This window comes from Erinaceus europaeus, chromosome 6, assembly GCF_950295315.1.
Source record: "Erinaceus europaeus chromosome 6, mEriEur2.1, whole genome shotgun sequence".
Taxonomy (NCBI): Eukaryota; Metazoa; Chordata; class Mammalia; order Eulipotyphla; family Erinaceidae; genus Erinaceus; species Erinaceus europaeus.
Genome location: NC_080167.1, coordinates 34805030 through 34827239, shown reverse-complemented (window position 1 = coordinate 34827239; position 22210 = coordinate 34805030). Strand labels below are relative to the sequence as shown.

At 39.1% G+C, this 22210-nt stretch overlaps 1 protein-coding gene across 1 annotated transcript in view; it reads left to right on the top strand.

Annotated features, from left to right (window-relative positions):
• The window catches only part of GALNT2 (polypeptide N-acetylgalactosaminyltransferase 2), a 291717-nt gene that overhangs the window by 209553 nt on the left and 59954 nt on the right, over positions 1–22210 (top strand). The window contains exons 4-7 of the mRNA XM_007535130.3: positions 15631–15729; positions 15927–15994; positions 16229–16294; positions 20160–20281. Coding sequence (XP_007535192.1) covers positions 15631–15729; positions 15927–15994; positions 16229–16294; positions 20160–20281 — 355 coding nt within the window. The remainder of the gene's footprint in view (positions 1–15630; positions 15730–15926; positions 15995–16228; positions 16295–20159; positions 20282–22210) is intronic.

The window sequence follows — 22210 nt, the reverse complement described above, 5'->3', positions numbered from 1 at the left end:
GCAAGTGACCACAAATATCCCATAAGGTCCAAAAGGACAGCACATAGTGGTACAAGTTAGATTTTCAGATGTGAAAACTTAGGTCAAAATTATAGCAAGAGCTGTTTTCTGTCACCTCTACAATAACAGCAGAGCCACAGCATACATGGAAAGCTCTTCTCATAAATGGAATTGAGTCTCAGACATGTTCCCACCACACAAGAGAAAGACTTGGAATCCAAGAAATAAGGACAGAATGAGAGACAAAGGTAAAAAGCCATTCCACTTAAGAATCAAGCCATAATCAGGAAGAAATACATAAGATATAGAACTTTTAGTCAGATGAGCAGAGGAGGAACTGAATCAAAATCTCCACACCCCAGTCCTATTACAGTTTTGTGACTACAACTTTACAACAGAAATAGGAAATATGTGTGGAGTGGCAACAGCAACCTTACCAACAGTAACAGCTTGGAACTAGCTGTGGGGATTCAGTTTCCAGACACTGGGGAGTGGGAAGAAGCCAAGGGAAAGCTGTTCACAGCAAACACATGCAATATTAAGCTTTTGATCACAGCCCATGTTGATTGAACCTTGGTGCAAAACCTCTAGTTATTATCCACATCTGTTCAAATATAGACATCTGTTTTCATTAAGCACCAAGCATAAATCCACACTGAAGGACAAAGACAGCAATTTGAATAAAGCCCCAAATTCAGCAGAGCCCTATAAACTTCCGAAAATTTCAAAGTTATGGTCTTAAGAATACTCACTGAAACAATAGGATAAGTGGAAGAAAACTTCAACAAAGCCAAAAAAGGTGTGAAAGAAGTCATACCAGAAATTAAAGATAAAAAGTTCACTTTGGCAACAAAATATACAGTAGAGAGGAACACCTGCAGAAAGTCAGAAGCCAAAGGTCAAAGTGGTGAGCAGGAAGATATAGTACAGGAAACTATCCAAAACAACAAACAACAAAAAGAACTAAAATGAATGAAGATAATAGAGTTGTGGATCAACATTAAAGGCGCAACATCCATGACATAGGGATGCCAGAAAGAGATAAAATAATTCTTATCTGAAGAAATATTAGCCAAGAATCTCCCCCAAACTGAAAAAGGATATAGACCCTCAGATCTAGGAAGCTCTAAGAGCTCCAAGAAAAGTAAATCTACAAGGACTGGCTAAGGATCCCGGTTCGAGCCCTTGGCTCCTCACCTGCAGGGGAATCACTTCACAGGCAGTGAAGCAGGTCTGCAGGTGTCTGTCTTTCTCTCCTCCTCTCTGTCTTCCCCTCCTTTCTCCATTTCTTTCTGTCCTATCCAACAACTATGACATCAATAATAACTACAACAATAAAACAACAAAGACAACAAAAGGGAATAAATAAATAAATGTAAAAAAGTAAATCTAAACCTAAGGTACATAGTAATCAAAATGGCAGTGATTATAAAAATGAAGAATTATAAAGCAGCTAGAGAAAAACAAGTCACCTCTACAGGAACCTCAATAAGAATTTCAAATTCTTGAATGGAAACAAACTCCGCCCAAGATTACTCTACCCAGCTAGTTTACCAGTCAGATTGGGAAAGAAGGATGAAAAGTTTTTCAAACAAATAGCAGTTAAAGGAATTCACTAAATACTAAATCCTACATGAAATATAAAAATCTTAATATGTAAGAAAATTCTGAATGTTCTTTCTCCCATGGAATAAATGACAAAGCAAAACAAGGGAACAAGAAAAAATAATGTAAATAAGCCTTTGATCTCAGACCACAAAACTGAGGTTATCAAGGAAGATTAAGAGAGATTGTGTAGGTTGCAAGGGTGAGGTAGTCCAATGAACTTTCGAGGTAGAGGGAAGTATGTTATCACATTTTGAAGAGGTGAGAAATTGTATTTCTAAAAGATTTGTAGCCTTGTTAACCAAGGCTGCTCAAAACCAAAACTGTTATATTGTAATATAACCAAAACTATTATATTGCTTAAAATATATATATAACTTGGGAGTCGGGCGGTGGCGCAGAGAGTTAAGCACACGTGGCGCAAAGTGCAAGGACCGGCATAAGGATCCCGGTTCGAGCCTCCGGCTCCCCACCTGCAGGGCAGTCACTTCACAGGTGGTGAAGCAGGTCTGCAGGTGTCTCTTTCTCTGCCCCTCTCTGTCTTCCCCTCCTCTCTACATTTCTGACTGTCCAACAACAACGACATCAATAAGCACAACAATGTTACACAACAAGGGCAACAAAATGGAAAATAAATATTTTTTAAAAATTAAAATATATATATATGTAACTTAAAAATCCATATGGCATGTAAGGCAGTATGATATAAATTCAAATAAATGAATAGCACAGAAATAGACGTTGCATATTAAAAATATGGATTGGGCTGGAAAGATAGTTCAATGTGTAAGTACTATGCATGCCATACCATGGCCTAGGTTGGAACCCTACTTCTACATGGAATGTCACATAGGCAATGGGAGAAACTCTTTCTTTTCTCTATGTCTAAATAAAAAAGTGGCTGGCTCCAAAAAAAGTTAAAATTAATCAAATGTGGTATGACAATAGCAGTAACATTACAGAACAAGAATGAAATTAAAAGAAAATGAAACCCATGAACTATTAAGTGATGCAGGGACAATGGAGTAGCCATATAGAAATAAATGAAATTATTTCATAGCATCATTCATAAATATGCATAATATACACACATAACTTAAATGTTAAAAACCATTTGTAAAGTTAAAACATTTGGAAGAAAATCTGCAAGGATTAGGAATTAAGGATGATTTTCTTGAACATTTCACTGAGCCAAAAATTTGAAAACTCACAGGAAGTATGATACTGTGAACAGAATTAAGGAATCTTCCACAAAATTTGAGAACATTTTCACAATATGTATGCAAAGAGTGATATTCAGAATATACAGATTTCTATGATAAAATAATGAGAATTTTTAAAAATAGCTTAAAAGTGAAAAACCATCTGGAACCTGGTGATTTTGTTCACTTTTTAACTACTTTTTAAAATTCTTATTATTTTACCATAGAAATTTGTATATTCTAATGTGAGCACTTAACCAGGTGTGCCACTGCCTGGCCTCTAGAAATCTGTATATTATGAATATTACTCTTTGCATACATATTGCAAAAATGTTCTCAGAATGGATCAACCTGCCAACACCCATGTGCATCAGGGAAGCTATTACTCAGACCTTACACTGTCTGCACCCTGGATCCATACTTCCACGGGGTTAAAGAATAGGAAAACTATCAGGAGGGGATGGGATACGGAGTTCTGGTGGTGGGAATTGTGTGGAGTTGTACTCCTCTTATCCTATAGTTTTTGTCAGTGTTTACTTTTTATTTGATTTTCTCTGACAGTCAAAGACTTGGAGCATTTTTTCATGTATTTCTCAGCCATTTGGATCTCTTCTGTGGTGAATATTCTGTCCATGTCCTCTCCCAATTTTGGGGTGGGATTGTTTTCTTGTAGTTCAGTTTGGCAAGCTCTTTATTTATTCTGGTTATTAAACTCTTGTCTGATATATGGCATGTAAACGTCTTCTCCCATTCTGTGAGGGGTCTCTTGGTTTGGGTAGTGGTTTCTTTTGCTGTGAAGAAGCTTTTTAATTTGATGTAGTCTCATGGTTTATTCTTGCCTTAGTCTTCTTTGTAATTGGATTCATTTCTTTGAAAATGTCTTTAAAATTTATGCAGAAAAGAGTTCTGCTGATATTTTCCTCTAAATATCTGATAGTTTGTGGTCTAACATCCAAGTCCTTGATCTACTTGGAATTTACTTTTGTATTTGGTGAAATATAATAGTTCAGTTTCATTCTTCTGCATGTTTCAACCCATTGTTTCCAACACCATTTGTTGAAGAGACTCTTTTCCCCATTTAATAGTCTGGGCACCTTTGTCAAAGAGTAGATGTCCATAGGTGTGGGGGCTTACTTCTGGGTTCTATTCCACTGGTCAGTGTGTCTATTCATGTCCCAATAATAAGCAATTTTGATAACAATGGCCCTATAACACAATTTGAGATCTGGGAGTGTGATGCCTCCAGTTCTGTTCTTTCTTCTCAAGATTGTTTTGGCAATTCTAGGTCTTTTCTGGTTCCAGATAAACATATCCACTACTACTGCCCTCAGAAGCTAGAGCAGCAGAGGAGAGGCCCTGTGCTGACACCAGGGGACAGAGAACTGATGAGGAAAATCAGTAGAAGATCTTTACCTTGGTGGCCTAGTGGTGGGGCTGTGAGAGTCTCTTTGCATAACCACTGGATTATCTCTGTACCACCCTGCTTTATCTCTTGGTCAGGAGTCAGTGATTAAGCTAAGAAGCCTAGATACCTACCAACTTCCAAAATTAAGTAAAGAGGAACAGGATAACATGAACAGGCCCATCACAGCTAATGAAATTGAAACAGTTATCAAAAATCTTCCCCAAAATAAAAGTCCTGGACCAGATGGCTTTACAAATGAATTCTACAAAACCTTCAAAGAAGAACTAATTTTGACTACTTTTAAAAGTCTTCCAGAAGATTGAAGACACTGGAATACTCCCTTCCAGCTTTCATGAAGCCAACATCACTTTGATACCAAAAGCAGACAGGGACACAAAAAAATGAAAACTACAGACCAATATCTCTGATGAACATAGAAGCTAAAATATTGAACAAAATTCTAGTCAGCCAGATAAAGTAGTATATTAAAAAGAATGCTCATCATGACCAAGTGCGGTTTATCCCAGGCATGCAAGGTTGGTTTAATACACATAAATAAATCAACGTAATCCACCATATCAATAAGAGCAAAACAAAAACTACATGATCATATCGATAGATGCAGAGAAAGCCTTTGACAAAATACAACATCCCTTTATGATCAAAACACTACAAAAAATAGGAATAGATGAAAAATTCCTTAAGATAGCGGGGTCTATATATAGCAAACCTACAGCAAACATCATCATACTCAGTGGTGAAAAACTGGAAGCATCTCCCCTCAGATGAGGTACTAGACAGGGCTGCCTACTGTCACCATTACTATTTAACATAGTGTTGGAAGTTCTTGCCATAGCAGTCATGCAGGAGCAAGGAATTAAAGGAATACAGATTCGAAGAGAAGAAGTCAAACTTCACCACCTTGGAGTGAGTGAGGGAAGTGTAATAGGAAGTAGGTGAGGACGGTATCTAAGTCTAAGTAGACACTATTTCATTATGAACTTTATGGTGTCTTTTAGGTCTGCTGTACTGACTCACTGCAAGATTATTGTGCACTTTTGCTTTCAGGTATATATTTCGCCCTAATTTATAGATATATGTGAACATATGCTCTATCTCATGGGACCTGGTCTAGGTTTTGGGACTTTGTTAGGAAGTGAACCTCCTGGAATGGAATTAGAGAATCCTATGAAAGGACATGTCTTGCCTTATTAATGAGACTGAAGGGTTGACATTCCACATGTGACATCACTGGACACAGTCTGAAGTGAAGCATACTGAGTTGCTTGATTAGGTTGAGATCAGCAGATGCAATATCATTTGATATAAATTGAGAGAAGCATGCAGGAAAGTGAGCCCCACCCTAAAGGTTCCAGGACTGGAGGAAATATGGGCTCTCTAGAGGAAGCAGGAGGTTCCTGCTATCTTAGGGTTTAAAGGCAATAGATAATTATTGCTGTAGTGAAGTTATTTGGCAATTGGGTTAACTTTGAAAATAGATAGCCTTGCCCTTAACATGGATCAACAACAGTAGAGAATGTTCCAGCCTCCAAAGGGAGGCTGGACAACATACTCTATCTTCCACCTCAGGAAGATGGGTTCTGAAATTGGGGCAGCATGGAACATTCCTACTTAAAACCACAAAATGTGAGCTCAGATCTGCAGGGATGCAGAGGTCACATAGGCTCCTAAGCTGAATATGAGCCCCAGATCAGATCAAATCGATGTGGTTTATGGTCAACAATATTTGTACACCTTTCCCATATTTGGGAGCTACTTTCTTCCCAGATTCAGCTTTCTGGTCCTTTTTCAAGTCATGACATCATCTCCCTAGACAGTAACTTGGGTCCACCTGAACATCAGATGTCAGTCTCAAAAAGGAAAAAAAAAAAAAAAAACTAATATAGTCATGGGCCCTTTGGAATTAACTAAAATGGGCCTACTAACTATCTACAAAACAGGGACCCTCAAATCTTCATCTACACTATTCCAGCCTTTATGTTCATGATTAGTCAACAATTTGTTTGGCTTTATATGTTAATTTTTATTTCAAGGTGCTACTGTTTGCCAACCAGACTTCCCTGGGCAGATGACCCCACCATTTTTTGCTGGAGCCCCACTTCCCCAGAGCCCCACCCCACCAGGGAAAGAGAGAGACAGGCTAAGAGTATAGATCGACTTGTCAACACCCATGTTCAGCAGGGAAGCAATTACAGAAGCCAGACCTTCCATCTTCTGCACCCCATAATGTCCTTTGGTCCATGCTCCCACTGGGTTAAAGAATAGGAAAGCTATCAGGGGACAGGATGGGATACAGAATTCTGATGGTGGGAATTGTGTGTAGTTGTACCCTTCTTATCCTGTGGTTTTTGTCATTATTTCCTTTTTATATATAAATTTTTTTAAATGTTGTTATGAAGGCTGATATTCAAGATCCAGTTGTCAACAAATATCTTTGTACATAGGTTTCCAAAGTATAATCAGAATGCGAACTGGATATTGAGGTCTCAGGGTACACCATCCTTTGGAACTACTTCTTAGGAACTCTTTTGGAAGTGCTCTGCTGACTTCAGAGTGGGAATAAGTACTGATCCTGAGTAACAGAAAAAGTGCCTGTATAGAGTCAGCATTGTTCTCTATGAGAAAAACCTGTTAACATCAAAAAGATACTTATCATTAATCTGTTATTTTTCTTAGTATTTTCTATATAATACCTGAGTTAAATGGACTTTTCAGGGAGATGGAACAAATTTAAATGTTTTCTTTTCCTTCCTATGACGTTATCATAGTCATCTCACAGCAAATGTGTTTTTACTCTTGGGCAAGAGCCCTTCACTGAACCTTGAAGAAAGTTTTGGAACTCTCTTATACATTTCCATCTCTCCTATTTGCATCCTTTGAGCTCTTCTTTCAGGCTGAAGACCTTTTTCCCTCTGAATGACCAGCTGGGTGCTGTGTTTTTTTGTAGCTATGTCACCTGCCTCTCAGTGTCTTCATCTCCAACATACTAGATAAACTATCCTCTATGTACCAGTTATAATTACCATTAACACAGAGCTGCCAAATACATTAGAACTATAGGGACTTTCTAGTTTTATACATTTTTATTGATTTTCAAAAAAAATTTAAAAGGTCTTAAAGTACAGTTTCATAGATGAGAAGTGATAAGATACTTCAGCTCACTGTTATTAAATAGTGTTGTTACAGACCCTTTGCAGAAACACTAAACTAGCTGGGATGAGCTGGAAGACTATGGGGTGGACTAGAAAACATATTTCTGTTGTTGTGTTGTTTTTTTAACTACCCTAAATTCTCAGTCTGAATATATGTATTTGATTATATCATCAATATCTTGACCAATCTTAAGTATAACATCTGCCTCAAGACAAGTTTACTGCAAAGACAGAGTCACTCTTCACTTCTTGAGGCTTGAGAGCTCATTGATACTAAGATCAGCCAGATTATCCACTTCTGGCCAATCAGCACTTGCAGATATTAATAGCTATGTGGCTTTAGAAAAATCTTTCTTAAAAATCTATCATTGAAGATTAAAAAATATGTTCCATATTCATTTTTTTTTAAGTTTTATTTTTCTGGGCTTAAAATTAACAGGATGACTACATTAGTACCAGATAAACCCTTGACCACTTATATGACCCTGTCATATTTCCTTTTAGCACCATCTTACTTTCTGATTGCACCATCTAGGAGAATAGAAATAACTGTAGCTGCTGACTTCAAATAAACTAGTATACTCTTAATTCCCAAGGAAAGTTCAGGTATTAAAGTGTTCTGGCATCCAGCTCCTCCGTAGTTTCTATAATGAGTGTTCTTTAACTGACTCTGGAGGACTGAAGATTATGATAAGGACATGGCTCTTTATATGGAGGATTTATTCTAGTTCTTTTTAAAAAAAAAAAAACTCCTTAGTTTCTAGTGATAGCACACAAGGTTAAACACACATAGTACAAAGCACAAGGATCTGTGCAAAGATCCTGGCTTCATCCCCAAGCTCCCCACCTGTAGGGGGGTCACATCACAAGCAGTGAAGCAGGTCTGCATATGTCTTATCTTTCTCTCCTCTCTCTCTTCCCCTCCTTTCTGAATTTCTCTCTGTCCTAGCCAATTAAAAAAAAATGGAGAAGGGGTGGAGCCAAGATGGCGACTTGGAGGCAGCTGCTGGCAGGAGCTCCAATAAACAGCGGCTTGTCACTGAATATGGTAGGATACTGGATGGTCAGCAGGAGGGTGAATAACGGGTCCTAAGTGTGACACCAACAAGGGGTCCTGTAGCTCACTCTTGGGTTAGAAAATGGAGGGAAAAGAATCTTGGGTTAGAAAATGGAGGGAAAAGAAAGGGAATATTTAGATTATTTATGAAGCTCATGCATTTTTTTAATGATGACTCTTTAGTAACTATAAGGCCATTCCATGAGCTGGAGTTCTATTTGGAGAGTCCTGAGATTCCCAAACAGACATGATGGGCCTAGAACTCAAATAAATCCCTCTCTCTATTGTCACTGGTCATTTCTATCAGGAATAACAAAATAGACTCCTTTGTGGGCCCCCAGAGGACCTTGCCCTCAACTTGAATCAACAATGGTAGATAATGTTCAGTTCTCCAAAGGGAAGATGGACAACATATTCTATGCTACACCTGAGGAAGATGGATTGATATTGGGGCAGCATGGAATGTTCCTACTCATGATCACAGAATGTGAGCTCAGATCTAGAGGGATGCAGAGGTCACACAGGCTCCTAAGCTAATTATTGGCCCCAGATCACATCAAATTGATGGGTTTTACAGTCAACAATATTTATACCCCTTTCCCATATTAGGGAGCTATTCTCTTCCCTGATCTAGCTTTCTGGTCCTTTTTCCAGCCATGATATCATCTCCCCAGACAATACCTTGGATCCACTGGCATATTAGATTTCAGGCTCAGGGGCAAAAAGAAAAAGGGGGGGAAAACAAAAACTAGTATAGCCACAAGCCTTTTGGAATTTAACTAGAATATGCCTACTAGCTATCTACAAAATGGAAGACCCCCCCCCCCCCAACTTTCATCTGCACTATTCCAGCCCTTAAGTCCATGATTGGTCAATAATTTGTTTGGTTTTGTATGTTAACTTTCTTGTAAACCACCAGGTTCCAGATCCTAGCATAATGCTGACAAGACTTCCCTGGACAGACAACCCCACCAATATGTCCTGAAACTCCGCTTCCCCAGAGCCCTTCCCCCCCAGGGAAAGAGAGAGACAGGCTGGGGGTATGGATCAACCTGTCAACACCCATGTTCATCGGGGAAGCAATTACAGAAGCCAGACCTTCCACCTTCTGCATCCCACAATGACCTTGGGTCCATACTCCCAGAGGGTTAAAGAATAGGAAAGCTATCAGGGGAGGGGATGGGATACAGAGTTCTGGTGGTGGGAATTGTGTAAAGTTATACCCCTCTTATCCTATGGTTTTGTCAGTGTTTCCTTTTTATAAATAAAAAATTTTTTAAAAAATGGAGCAGTGGAGTTGAATGTCAGCACGGAGCCCAAGTAATACCTTGGGAAAAAAAAAAAAAAAAACTTCTTTAGTTCCCACTCCTCCCTCCCTTTTTTTTTTTTTCTTGGCTTAATGTGAGAACTTAAAGTCTGAATGCCTATATAATTTCAAACTCAATCCTAGGATGTTAAGATGTTTCTCCACTTTTACTTTTAATCCTCCTTTGCCTTCAAAATATGATACCACTTATATTTCTTGATTGTCAGTTACTAGCAAAACTTAGTGTTTTATGAATATGCAGAGGGGATTTAATACAAGTTGAGTGTGGAAACCCTAGTGGTCTGAAAAATATTTGCACAGCTCCTTGAGACTTCAGATTTCTAAATGCTGTGGAAGAAAAGAAGACAAGAATTTCCTGGAAAGGAAAGGAGAGAGAGAGAGAGAGAGAATGAGAGAATAGAACATGATTGGATTGAGTTTACTATAAAATACTTTATTTTCTCTCTTTAGAAAATCTAAGATTGCTACCATAGTTCCATGCTTAAAAGTCAATCAGCCCTATCTGCTCAGCTCAGCTCAGCACTTCTCACTGTGTTGAATGGAACCTAATTGCAGAGGATTGACCTCCTAAGGTGCAGTTCTTATTTTCTAAGCATTACAAATTGAATTCCTGGAAATGGCATTCTTGGTAATTTGTTTACAGTTGAAACTTCCATTTTCTTGGTTCTTTAACAGTTCTAGAAATTGGGTATAGAAATCTAGCCTATCACTCAGCTTTGCATTAAATACAGAAGACATAATGAAGTATGGTATTATTCCTGAATGCATTTTATCCCCAGACAACAATAATTGGCAATTTTCTAATGATTAGTTAAAATTAAGCTATTCATGTAAGTAAAACACAAGAAGCTCATTTTGTGATTCTGACCTAATTGATTTTTTTATTTATTTCCTTTTGATGTTTTATTGTTGTAGTTATTATTGTTGTTATTTGTCATATGCTTTACATTGGTTTGTTCTAGCCCTCCCCCGCCAAGAGAATTGGGATCAGTCCAGTTAATTTCGCGGGCCCGCTTGGCCCCGCCCCAAGGAACCCCGGGAGAGGGTTCCTGAGTTCGAGAGTGCCAGAGTTTCGGAGGGTTCCCGAGTACGAGAGTTCCATAGGGCAGAGTTCCTGGATTCCTGAGTTCGAGAGTAAGAGGGAGTGCTTGTGCTGCCGCAAAGAGAGAGCAGAGTTCTGTTTGGTAATTAGTTTGTCTTAGTTTATGAATCGTTGTTCCTGAATAAAGAAATACAGCTTCCCTGCCCAGCCGTTGTCTCCGCGTCTCTGTTACCCGCCCGTGAAGCTAGCCCGGCCGGCTAGAGCCTTCCGAATTTTAACAACAAATGGTGCCCACGTGGACCTGACCTGCGCATCTCTCAGATAAGTAAAGACAATTTGGCTACCTATGCACTATGGCCTTCTCTTCTGCTTGTGAAGAGATCTCCAAAGGCCTCTGCTCTTTCTTCACGAGACTGTTTTGCTGTTTCTGGAACATTTATCTCTGGACCACTCTGTGGTTTCCACTCGCTCGGGTGAACTCAGAACAGCCAGCGGGAAGAGCCAGCGGGAGGGAGGCGAGGCGCAGAGCTGCTGTTTCCACCTGGTTAAACAGCCAGCCAGCCGGCTGCGCCCAGACAACCCCACGCACTGCGCCCGCAGCCCCGCAGCCCCACAGCCCGCAGGAGGCCGACACCAGCACACAAGAGCCCCTGGAGCCCGAGGCCAACCCACAGGAGCCAGCTCTCCACCGCGTGGTTCAGGGCACTGGACGTGTGATCCCTTCATGCTGCTCGGCCACTGCGAACAGGGCAGCAGACATGTCAGGGCCATGGGGCAGGGCCGCGGCGGCCTATCATGGCCGCCACCCCTGGGCACCTAGGCCCACGCCTTCTACAAAACTGGCCTGCCTGCCCTCTTGCTATAAATTCTGGAACCATCCCGGGCCTCCCGGACCCCCGGGCTCCCTGCCGAAACTGGGCACACGATATCTCCAGCCGCCGGTCCGGTCTGAAGGCAGACAAGCTGGAGTACGCAGAGATTTGTGCAGAGATCGCAACCTGCAATTCCTAAAAGTGAAGCTGTGCGGGAAGCCACCTCCGGATGGTGAACCCCCCCCCACAACAACTAAGACAGTACAGATTTAAATTCGTGTTTAAAATGACATGTCTTCGTAACAAAGGTTTCTCTCCTCGTGTATTAATGACCATGTTTATGTGTGTGTTTAAAGTTTGGTAAACAGTAACTTTAAGGCTAAATTCTTACTAGACAAAGTTAAATGAAAAAGGTTTTCAACGTAATTCTCATAAAGATAAAATTAACTTACATTTAAAATCTGAGGTAAAAAATTAGTTAACAATCAATATATTTTAACTAAGTTGGTCTAAACAAAAGGTTAAATAGACTTGTTGATGTGTAAAACTCTCCATTACCTTCTCTATTAGAAATGGTAGATCGCACAATGGCTATGCTAATTATTCTCATGCCTGAGGTTTCCTCTCTGGCCCACACCTAGGGTGTGTCTCCATCTTGAATGGGTGTAACAAAAGGTTAAAAGATGTTGATATGTAAAAGTCTCAAATTCCTTCTCTATTAGAAACGTTGGATCGTGCAGTAGATATGCTAATAACAAGTTTTGTTTCATAGTAAGTAAATTGCAGCCAGCTGCCTTTGGGACTCTAGGCCGTTCCCCACCCCCATACAAACGTCCGTCGAGACAGGTACGCCCCCCAGAGGCAAGAAATGTTTTTGTTTAAGCTGATAAAGTTTAGCCCACAGAGGCAGATATGGCCCCCTCAGGCTTTCCCTTAACAGCACACTGGTTCTTGTCGCTTGCATGTTTCTCCATGTTTGTGCCAGTTTCTTTTTATAAAAATGCCTGTATGATATATGTTTCTGTTCACCCCACACCCTTGATACTATTGTCGTATGCTTTACATTGGTTTGTTCTAGCCCTCCCCCGCCAAGAGAATTGGATCAGTCCAGTTAATTTCGCGGGCCCGCTTGGCCCTGCCCCATGGAACCCCGAGAGAAGGTTCCTGAGTTCGAGAGTGCGAGAGTTTCAGAGGGTTCCCGAGTACGAGAGTTCCAGAGTTTCAGAGTTGGAGAGTTCCTGAGTTTGAGAGTAAGGGAGAGTGCTTGTGCAGCGACAAAGAGACAGCAGAGTTCTGTTTGGTGATTAGTTTGTCTTAGTTTATGAATCGTTGTTCCTAAATAAAGAAATACAGCTTCCCTGCCCAGCCGTTGTCTCCGCGTCTCTGTTACCTGCCCGTGAAGCTAGCCCGGCCAGCAAGAGCCTCTGAAAATTTTAACAACAGTTATTGATGTCATTGTTGTCGGATAGGACAGAGAGAAATGTAGAGAGGAGGGAAGACAGAAGGGGGAGAGAAAGACAGACACCCGCAGACCTGCCTCACCACTTGTGAAGCGACTCCCCTGCAGGTGGGGAGCCAGGGGCTCGAACCAGGATCCTTATGCCGGTTAATTTATTTCCTTTTCTGATACCCAATAATCATTCATGGCTGTGCTAACTAACATAAGAACTAAAGAACAAAGTAAATATTTAAAATGTAATGACCCCATACAAGGATTTTCAGCTTCTTTCAGTGGCACTAATTATTTGAACTACAGCAACATTTGACAAATGATGAATCTAAGCATGAAGAGACATTGTCATGGACTGAGTGCCAAGGCCCTATCCTTCTGACAAGGGTTATTATATATATATATGTAACAGTTTTGAGTTTTGAGGTAACTTTGGATCAGAAGCTGATAAATGTTTTAGATGTACTATTTCTTAGATCATCAGAATGTATTTATTACCTGATCCCTACCAAAGCACCAGTAGCCTTCCACTAAAGTGCTCTGGACCAGCTTCCCACTTTGCTACCCCCTCACAGTCCCCTTTATTAAATTCAGTTCTGCATAAATCCTTTTAATAATCCTTGTAGATCTAATTTAATGGCAATGATTTCCTTGTCACTCTCTCCCTTCTCCTTCCCTTCATCCCCTCTCTTCAGATTACTGTTCAGCTTTGGCTTGTGGGAGGAGTAGAGAGAGGATATGATTGATCCTAGGACTCTAGATCCTCAGGCATGAAATTCTTTATGTGTAACTGTATGCTGTCTCACCCACCCACACCCACCTATATTAAATGTGACTTTAAAAGAGAACTTTTTAAAAGAGCATTCCCTGGGGTCATATTCTTCAGCTGTCTTCCTCAGACATTTTTCCAAGCTGCTTTCAGTACTTAGTAATACTAGTTTAGTAACTCTGAATGCACTAAAGCCAGCCATCCTTACAGGCTATAAGCCTGCCTTGGACATACATTTTCAGGATTCTCAAAGACCTTCTCTATACTGGCATGTTTTTCAATTTTATCAAACATAACTTGTGGATTCCTTAAACTGGAATTTGCAGAGCTTGAATCTACCTTTATTGGTTACTTCCTAACTTGTAATTCAATACCTTCAATGTAGAACTATCATAGTTCTATATTTTTTCTAATTTTTTATTAGTGATTTAATAATGGTTAACAAGATTATAATATACAGGGTTACAGTTCCATACAGAGTTCCATGTCCCATCCCCTCCATTGGAAACTTCCCATTTTTTTTTATCCTTCTGGGAGTATGAACCAAAATTCTTAATGGGATTCAGCAAGTGGGAGTTCTGGCTTCTGTAATTGCTTCTCTACTAGACATGGACATTGGCAGGTTTATCTATACCCTCATTCTACTTCTGTCTTTCCCTAGTGGGGTAGGGTTCTGGAGAGGTGAGATATCAGGACACATAAGTGAGATTGTCTACCCAGGAAAGTGAGGATGGTATCATTAGTAGCACCTGCAACTTGGTAGCTAGAAGGTGGTAAGATATAAAGTAGGACAAATTGTTTAATAAACAAGAACCCAACAGTAGAAATAGAGCAGATGAAATTAGGTGTCTTCGTGTGGGAAGAAGCTGGGAAATCGATTTTATGTATGTTCCAAGGGCCCTTGATGTTAGTAATCTTTGCCTAAACCTGATAGCTAACATGAAAGTAGAGTAAAATTATTCTCTGGAAACATGGTGTCAAAGTTGAGAATAAGGCTGGAAAACTGGATTAGGGCAAAGAGTCATTCCTAAACATGAAGTATATAAATATTTACCCTATCAATCCACACACAGTTCTTTTTTTTAATAGTCATTAGTCCAGACTAAAGAAATGTCTTGTGATCTGTTCAAAGTTTATAGGCCTTGTTTCTGAATCACCTTTATTCAAAGAAATTTCCATACTTCTTTCAGTGCTACTTCAAGTAAAAGAGGTCAGCAGACAAAGGTTCTCAGAGATCCATCTCTCACCATACTCTCTTCTACACACAACCATTGCCTATGTTACTTGAGTAGTCTCAGAGAGCCAGATATATCCCTACTGCTTAGGAGAAAGGAGCTACAATCAGAGGGGGGAGAGTCATGTTCCAAATACAGCTTTGCAAAGTCCCACCTGCCTGCTTTTGGCAAAGTCAAAAGTGAGAGAAGAGTAGCAACATGCAGTTGGTTTCACTCCTCAGAAATAACCACTGTAAATTGTGAAAAGTGCATCTATAGAGGCGTATCTGTATGTGAGAATAAATGCCATTTCACAGTTTAAAAACATTTTTTTCAACATGTTAGAAAAAATACTCTCAGCATGTTGTGTTTAGCTGAATTTTTTATCTTTTAAAATATCACTCCTGGTAGTATTCTATCTTTATGGCTCCTTTTCATTTTATCTTGGAATGTGTTAGTAACTTAAGCAGATACCAAGTTAGTTCTTAAGTACTTATCCCGACATTTGATCTACTTATGCTCTCAGAGCTGTGTCTAGTCTTTCTTATTCAGAAGATATTTCTCTTTATTCCAGGTGTCAGCGAAAGCAGTGGCGAGTGGATCTGCCAGCCACCAGCGTGGTGATCACATTTCACAATGAAGCCAGGTCAGCCTTGCTGAGGACAGTGGTCAGGTAAGGCCAGGAGATGCCACCCAGTGCCCACATTCTGCTTCTAAGAGGTGTAGCTTGATAGGAATATTGGATTGTGTCCTCATTACAATCAGGGAGTGACTTGTGGCTGATTTCAGACAAAATAAGGACCAGAAAAGACTTTTCCTTCCTAAGTGACACCCCCAAAAGTCCTCCTACATTTCTCTTTCTTTTCCCAGTGTACTTAAGAAAAGTCCACCTCACCTCATCAAAGAAATCATCTTGGTGGATGACTACAGCAATGATCGTAAGTACTGAGACAGGTCTTCCTCTCTTTAATTCTTCTTTTGGGTGTGGGCCTCCCTGTAGTGTGGATGCTAATGATGACTTTCATATGAAGGCCACAAGAACAAGGCCACAGAAAGAAGTAGTATCACTGTGATGCCCCCCAAAATAATTGGTCCATAGATGATCAATGCTTAAATACAGTGCCCTTTGTAAATTTGAGGTTCAAATTGTTATGCTTCTTTTATTTTCCTAGCTGAGGATGGGTCTCTCTTGGGAAAAATTGAGAAAGTACGTGTTCTCAGAAATGATCGAAGAGAAGGTAAGACTTCTTTTTCTAATTTAGTGTCAATACAGTTGAATTCTGACTTTTCCTGAACCCAGTAATAACTCACTGAAAGAACAATGAACTTTCTAGTCTTTTGTCTGTCTTCTCCCAGAACCTCTTGGGAGACTTCCAACAAACAGAGGAAGGAGATTCAAAAAGTAATTAATTGAAATTGTATATGAGAGAAGGAGCTGAAATTATACCTTCACTTGTGTATTTGTAAAATGGACTTTTTAATTTTACAACCTAGGAAGTTATATCAGTCCTTGAGTACTAGAATTTAAGAGGAAAAAACAGATTTAGCAATGAAAACTTTGAGGACTAGTGGGGGGATAACATAGTGATTATGCAAAGAGACTCTTATGCCTGAGGCTCTGAAGTCTCAGGTTCAATCCCATAAGCCGGGCTGATCTGGTAAAAAAAAAAATATAGGGGGGGGGATAAAAGGAAAAAAATGTTTAAGGACTCCATGCTTAAGACATCTGATGAGATAACTGTAATTCATATTTGACAGCCTATTAAAAGTGAACCACCCACAAAATAAGAAGGGGGGTGGGTGAGCACACATAATTGCATGCTTATTGGATTTTGCAAATGCCAACCTCAAAACCTGCTGTCAGTCTTGACTGTGCTGGAACTAGTCTATAGCAATTATAAGAGAGACTCTAGAGGGGGAAAGTATAACTTTGAAGAATGTGGAAAATAAACAAAAAAAAGTGATGTAATTGTAATCTGATGGATATAGAGGGAGAGAGACTTGCATCACTGGTGCTCCTGGTGCATGTGTTACCATGTGCAAAGATCTAGGTTCAAGCCCTTGGTTCCCATATGCAGAGGGAAAGCCTCAGTGATGAAGCAGTGATGCAAGTCTCTCTCCCTCTATATCCTCTCTTCTCTCTCCATCTCCCTTTGTTCTATCAAAGTTTGATAAATAAGTACTTTAAAAGAAAGATTTTTTAATGTTAAGAAAAATGTAGGTGATGTCTAAATATTGTCCTTCCCACATGGTATAAATTGTTTTCTCTGGCTGCTTTTCAGGTTATTCTTTCTGTACTCTTAACAGTTTGATTCTAATGTGCCTTGACTTAGTTTTCTTTCTTCCTTCCTTTCTTTCTGCTTCAGGTTTACTGATCCCTTTGAATATATGAGTTGAAATATTCTAATTTGAAATTTTCTGCCAATTTTAGCAAAATATTTTATTTTTGTTATTTTCTGCAGTTGATGTCATACTATAGGTCACCTGAACTTTTTTCTATGAGTGTTTTTTCCTCTTTTCACCTTGTAGACTAGTTTTTAGTGATTCATTCAAGTTCACTAGTTCTCCTGTCCTCTCCCAGTTAGATAATTTTTCATTTCAGAGAACTGCAGTTTTCATTCTTTAATATTCATTTAATTCTCTATAAAGTTTTCAGTTCTCTGCTGAGATTACCTGCTTATCCATTACAAACATCATTTCCTTTGAGTTCTTAGACATAGTTATTATAATAGCTACTTTTAAATCCTGGTCTGTGAATCCCATTGTGTGAGGTCTAAGGTTTCTATTGACATTTTTATTCCTCTAGGTACTGATTACATTTTTCCCCTATGTCTAATCATATTTCATTTTATAATGAAATTTTGGGCTATGTATTTTAAAGCACTAGATGCTGCTTTTTCTAAAGAGTTTTGCAGCAGTTTTTGCAGTTGTCTTAAACTTGTGTAGACCTGTCTTTATTTTGGTAGTATGAGTATATCTATACATTACATTTATTATTCCTTAAAGTTATCTGTACTCCTAAATGTGTTCCCTCTGAAGGCATATATAAAGTCTTTCTAACTTTGCAGAAATCAAAATTTAAACTTTGTGTCCTTGTGGTGGATGCCACCTAAAGTATCAATTCTCCCTTCTGATACAGGGCTCCTTTCATGGGCTTCTTGCAGTTTCCCCTGTACTCACAGGCTCAGGAGTCAGCCAAGGATTTAAGAGGAAGTTGTCACCATATTGGGCATTTACATTTTTTCCCAGGATCTCTTTTAAGTTTCTAGCCACTACAGAAGCTTTGAACTCTTTCACTTTAGAAAGATTATGTTGCTGTGGATTGAAATTAACCACAAGCAAGACACAGTGTAGCCATTGCTTTCACTCCATTGTGGTTTCTTCTTTTGAGAGTTAAATCCTCCCTGGTTAAGTGCACATATCACCATGGGCAAGGACCCAATCACCTGTGGGGGGATGCTTCACAGGCAAAGGAGCAGATCTGTAGGTATCTTTCTTTCCCTTTTTACCTCCCCTCCCCTCTTAATTTCTCTCTGTCCTGACAAAATAAAAAGAAAAAAATGGCTTCCAGGAGCAGCTGTAGATTCATAGTGCAGGCACCAAGCTATCACAGTAACCCTGGTGGCAGAGTTTCTGTCTGCCTCTCTCTTTTTTTCAAAATACTAACATTTTACATTTACTTTTACTTTTTTAAATTTTTTTATATTTATTTATTTTCCCTTTTGTTGTCCTTGTTTTTTTTTATTATTGTTGTAGTTATTATTGCTGTTGTTACTGATCTCATCATTGTTAGATAGGACAGAGCTAAGTGGAGAGCGGAGGGGAAGACAGAGAGGGGAAGAGAAAGATAGACACCTGCAGGCCTACTTCACCACCATGAAGCGACTCTCCTGCAGGTGGGGAGCCTGGGGTTCAAACCAGGATCCTTAACCTGGTCCTTGTGCTTTGTGCCACATGCGCTTAACCCACTGCACTACCCCCCAACTCCCTACTTTTACTTTTAATGAAATTCTCTCTGCATATATTACATATTACAAAGCAAAGACAAATTTGAAAGGTTGATATGTGTTTTTCTATTGTGTAATGAAATTGTGATTTGTTTTAAAGTTTTGTACATTCAAAACAAATCATGATCTCATTATACAATAGAAAAATACATTTAATAATTTTTGTTAGTAATAGAATGTTACATGTTTGTAAGATTATAATGTATAGTTCCACACCACACACATCACCAATCTGTCTACTTCTGACTGCTCTCTAGCCCTTTCACATTTTTACTTTTCTATTGTACTCATTTCAAAATTCCTATAAAAGTACAGATTTGTTCAACACAAACTGCTTTGTCATACCAGGCCAAGAAATCTTTTTCCCCTGAGTATACAACTAAGAATCATTGAATCATTTTGATTATTGTATATAAGTAAATTTTAAACATTCATCCTCAATGAATATGAGCAGTTATATCATCTTCATATATAAAGTCCTGTTTGCATAGCCAAAATCTACTTATGACATTACAATTTAAAGATTAATCTGTATTTATGGTGAGATTTAGCATTATAACAGAAATGTCTATTAGATTACAATATATAGGGTGTATAACTTGGCTTGTAGTATATCTAATTTGTGTAAAAACTGAACACTAATTCTTAAATGTCGTTAAGTATTTGAGTACTTGTGAGACATTTGCAACCATTACTATTAAATTATCACATTAATATCAGCAACATTGGCAGCTGAAGTGTTTAGAGGGAACCTCCCTTATCCCATTTAATTAGGCAACTCTATTTCCAGCCAGAAGAAAGAGTGTTAAAAGTTCATTTCATTTGCTTGATAAAAAAGACTCAATTGTGGCATCTAAGAAAGTCATCTTCTGAGTCATCCAATTAACTTTAAAAGTAAAGGTCCCAAGAAAGGTCATCTCTGTAACCACAGGATTGAGTATACCACACAAGTTTGTAATAAACTGCATTCCATTAGGAAGACTACAGAACTATGAAAAGTTGATAAACAAGTTGAGTGTGCTGTGCTATTTGTGTACTTGTTTCTCAGATGCTGTGGCTTATTTCCCCTAATGTGCTTTTAAACTCATTTCCTTAGGCCTGATGCGTTCTCGGGTCCGGGGAGCTGATGCAGCCCAGGCCAAGGTCCTTACGTTCCTGGATAGCCATTGTGAGTGCAATGAGCACTGGCTGGAGCCCCTCCTGGAGCGGGTGGCTGAGGTGAGGGAATTCAGTGAGAGGAGCCTAGGCTTGCTTAGTGCTAACCCTTCATGTTGGTATGGGTAAAAAAACGAGGTCCTCTAGGACATTTGCTTAAATTGTCTTTTCTTCATTATTTTCTTCACTATGAATCAGCAGAGGCTAAGATGAACCTGATGTGCTTAAAACATTCTTAGAAGGATCTTCCTTGCCTACAGCTTTGCAGGAGGCAAAGTGCTTAGAATAGTTCTTGGAAACTATACTTTGATTATTTACTTAAGGGTTGGGAGTGCTCAACTAGGGAAACTCATAGAAGGTAGTGTGCTATCAGCCATGCTGCTCACTATGAGAATGAGCCCACAGCCTCCTGGGGGAGAAGAAGCCACTATCACTACATGAGGGGAGATTGAGACTCTTAGGGTGATCTGCACTTGGTACATTTTTTTATCTTTTAGAAGTGTCATCACTAATAATACATTTGACTTACTGTCATTTCTCTTGATTTCTATTTCTTTTATTAACTTCTCTCCCTGCTAACAAAGTACTTCCTTGGTAGTTGGAGTTATATGGCAAATTCAGACAATATACTAGATAAATCTAAAATGAGCAAGTCAGTCTTTTTTACAGCATGGCATGGATAGCTGATGCCAGTAAGTTTTGAAATACTAAAAAATCTCAAGTTGCTAGTAATTACAGTAATTATATTCAGTATATTGAATACTCTTGCCGCTGCGTCCTGCATTGGGCAAGGTCGAATGGGAGTCCTAAGAGGAGGAACGAGAGCGGAGGGGTAGGGAGGACTGTGCCAAAGACACAGCGAGTTTATTTTGTTTTAGGCATATCACCATTTAAACAATAGGCAAGTGGTTATCACATCACCAGTTAAACAATAGGCAAGTGGTTACATAGTTTCAAGTAGCACCTGGTATTTATGAACTTCTTCTATCTGTTTTGGTTTATTCAGCAGCTAGCAAAAGCCAAGGTCCTCCACAGAATACTAACTACATGCTAGATACTTTATACATTTATTACCTTTATCCAATTATTACAACTCCATTTTCAGATAAGAAACTGAGTGAGGCCCAAGGAACTTTGACTGCTTTTCAAAAATCATATAGCCAGAACTAGGAAGTAGATTTCACTAAATCTCTGAGTCAAGCACCATCCTAGAACCCCCACCATTGATTGATTGCTCATTCTCCCAGGAAAATAAAGGAGTATAATTGATAAACCCACAATATTAGAGGATATAACGACTCTTGCCTCTGTAATTAAGCTTATTTCACTTGCCCCCGCCAAATAAAAATAGAAAAAGTTGAAAATACTAGTTTTCACTAATTGCAATCTTTATTTTTTTATGATAGAACCAGAGAGAGATAGGGCAAAATAGAGGGGCATCTGCAACCTACTCCACCATTAATGAAGCTTCCCCCCGAAGCTGGGGATCAGGAGCTCAAACGTAGTCCTTGGTAACTTGAGGACTTTACTGGTTGTTCCACTGCTGGCCCCCACTAATTACAGTCTTACCAAAAGAAAAAAAAATTAATGAAGTGAATTTGGAGATTACATGACTTTGTTCTATAATTCTCACTGTACCAGGATCAGACAGAGAGCCAGTTAAGGTTTATTCTTTGCTCTTTTATAGAATTGGTTGGTTATCTCACTGTAAATTTACACCTGAGTGATATTAGAACTTTATAATATTCTTAATATTGCTCCTGTGGTGTGTTAGGGTCTTTGCTCTACTGACTGTTACCAGTTGATGAACATGGTTAACATGGGTTTTTTTAAAGGAAACAGTTGTTCTTTTGTTAATTATCAACTTGGAGTACAGCAGTTAAAAGGTCTTATGTTCACAAACTCTTCACTAGTATAATACCAATGTGGCATAAAGAAGAATCTCAGCTTAAGGAAAAAACTTTCATTGTCACAGGCAATATTTCAAATTTG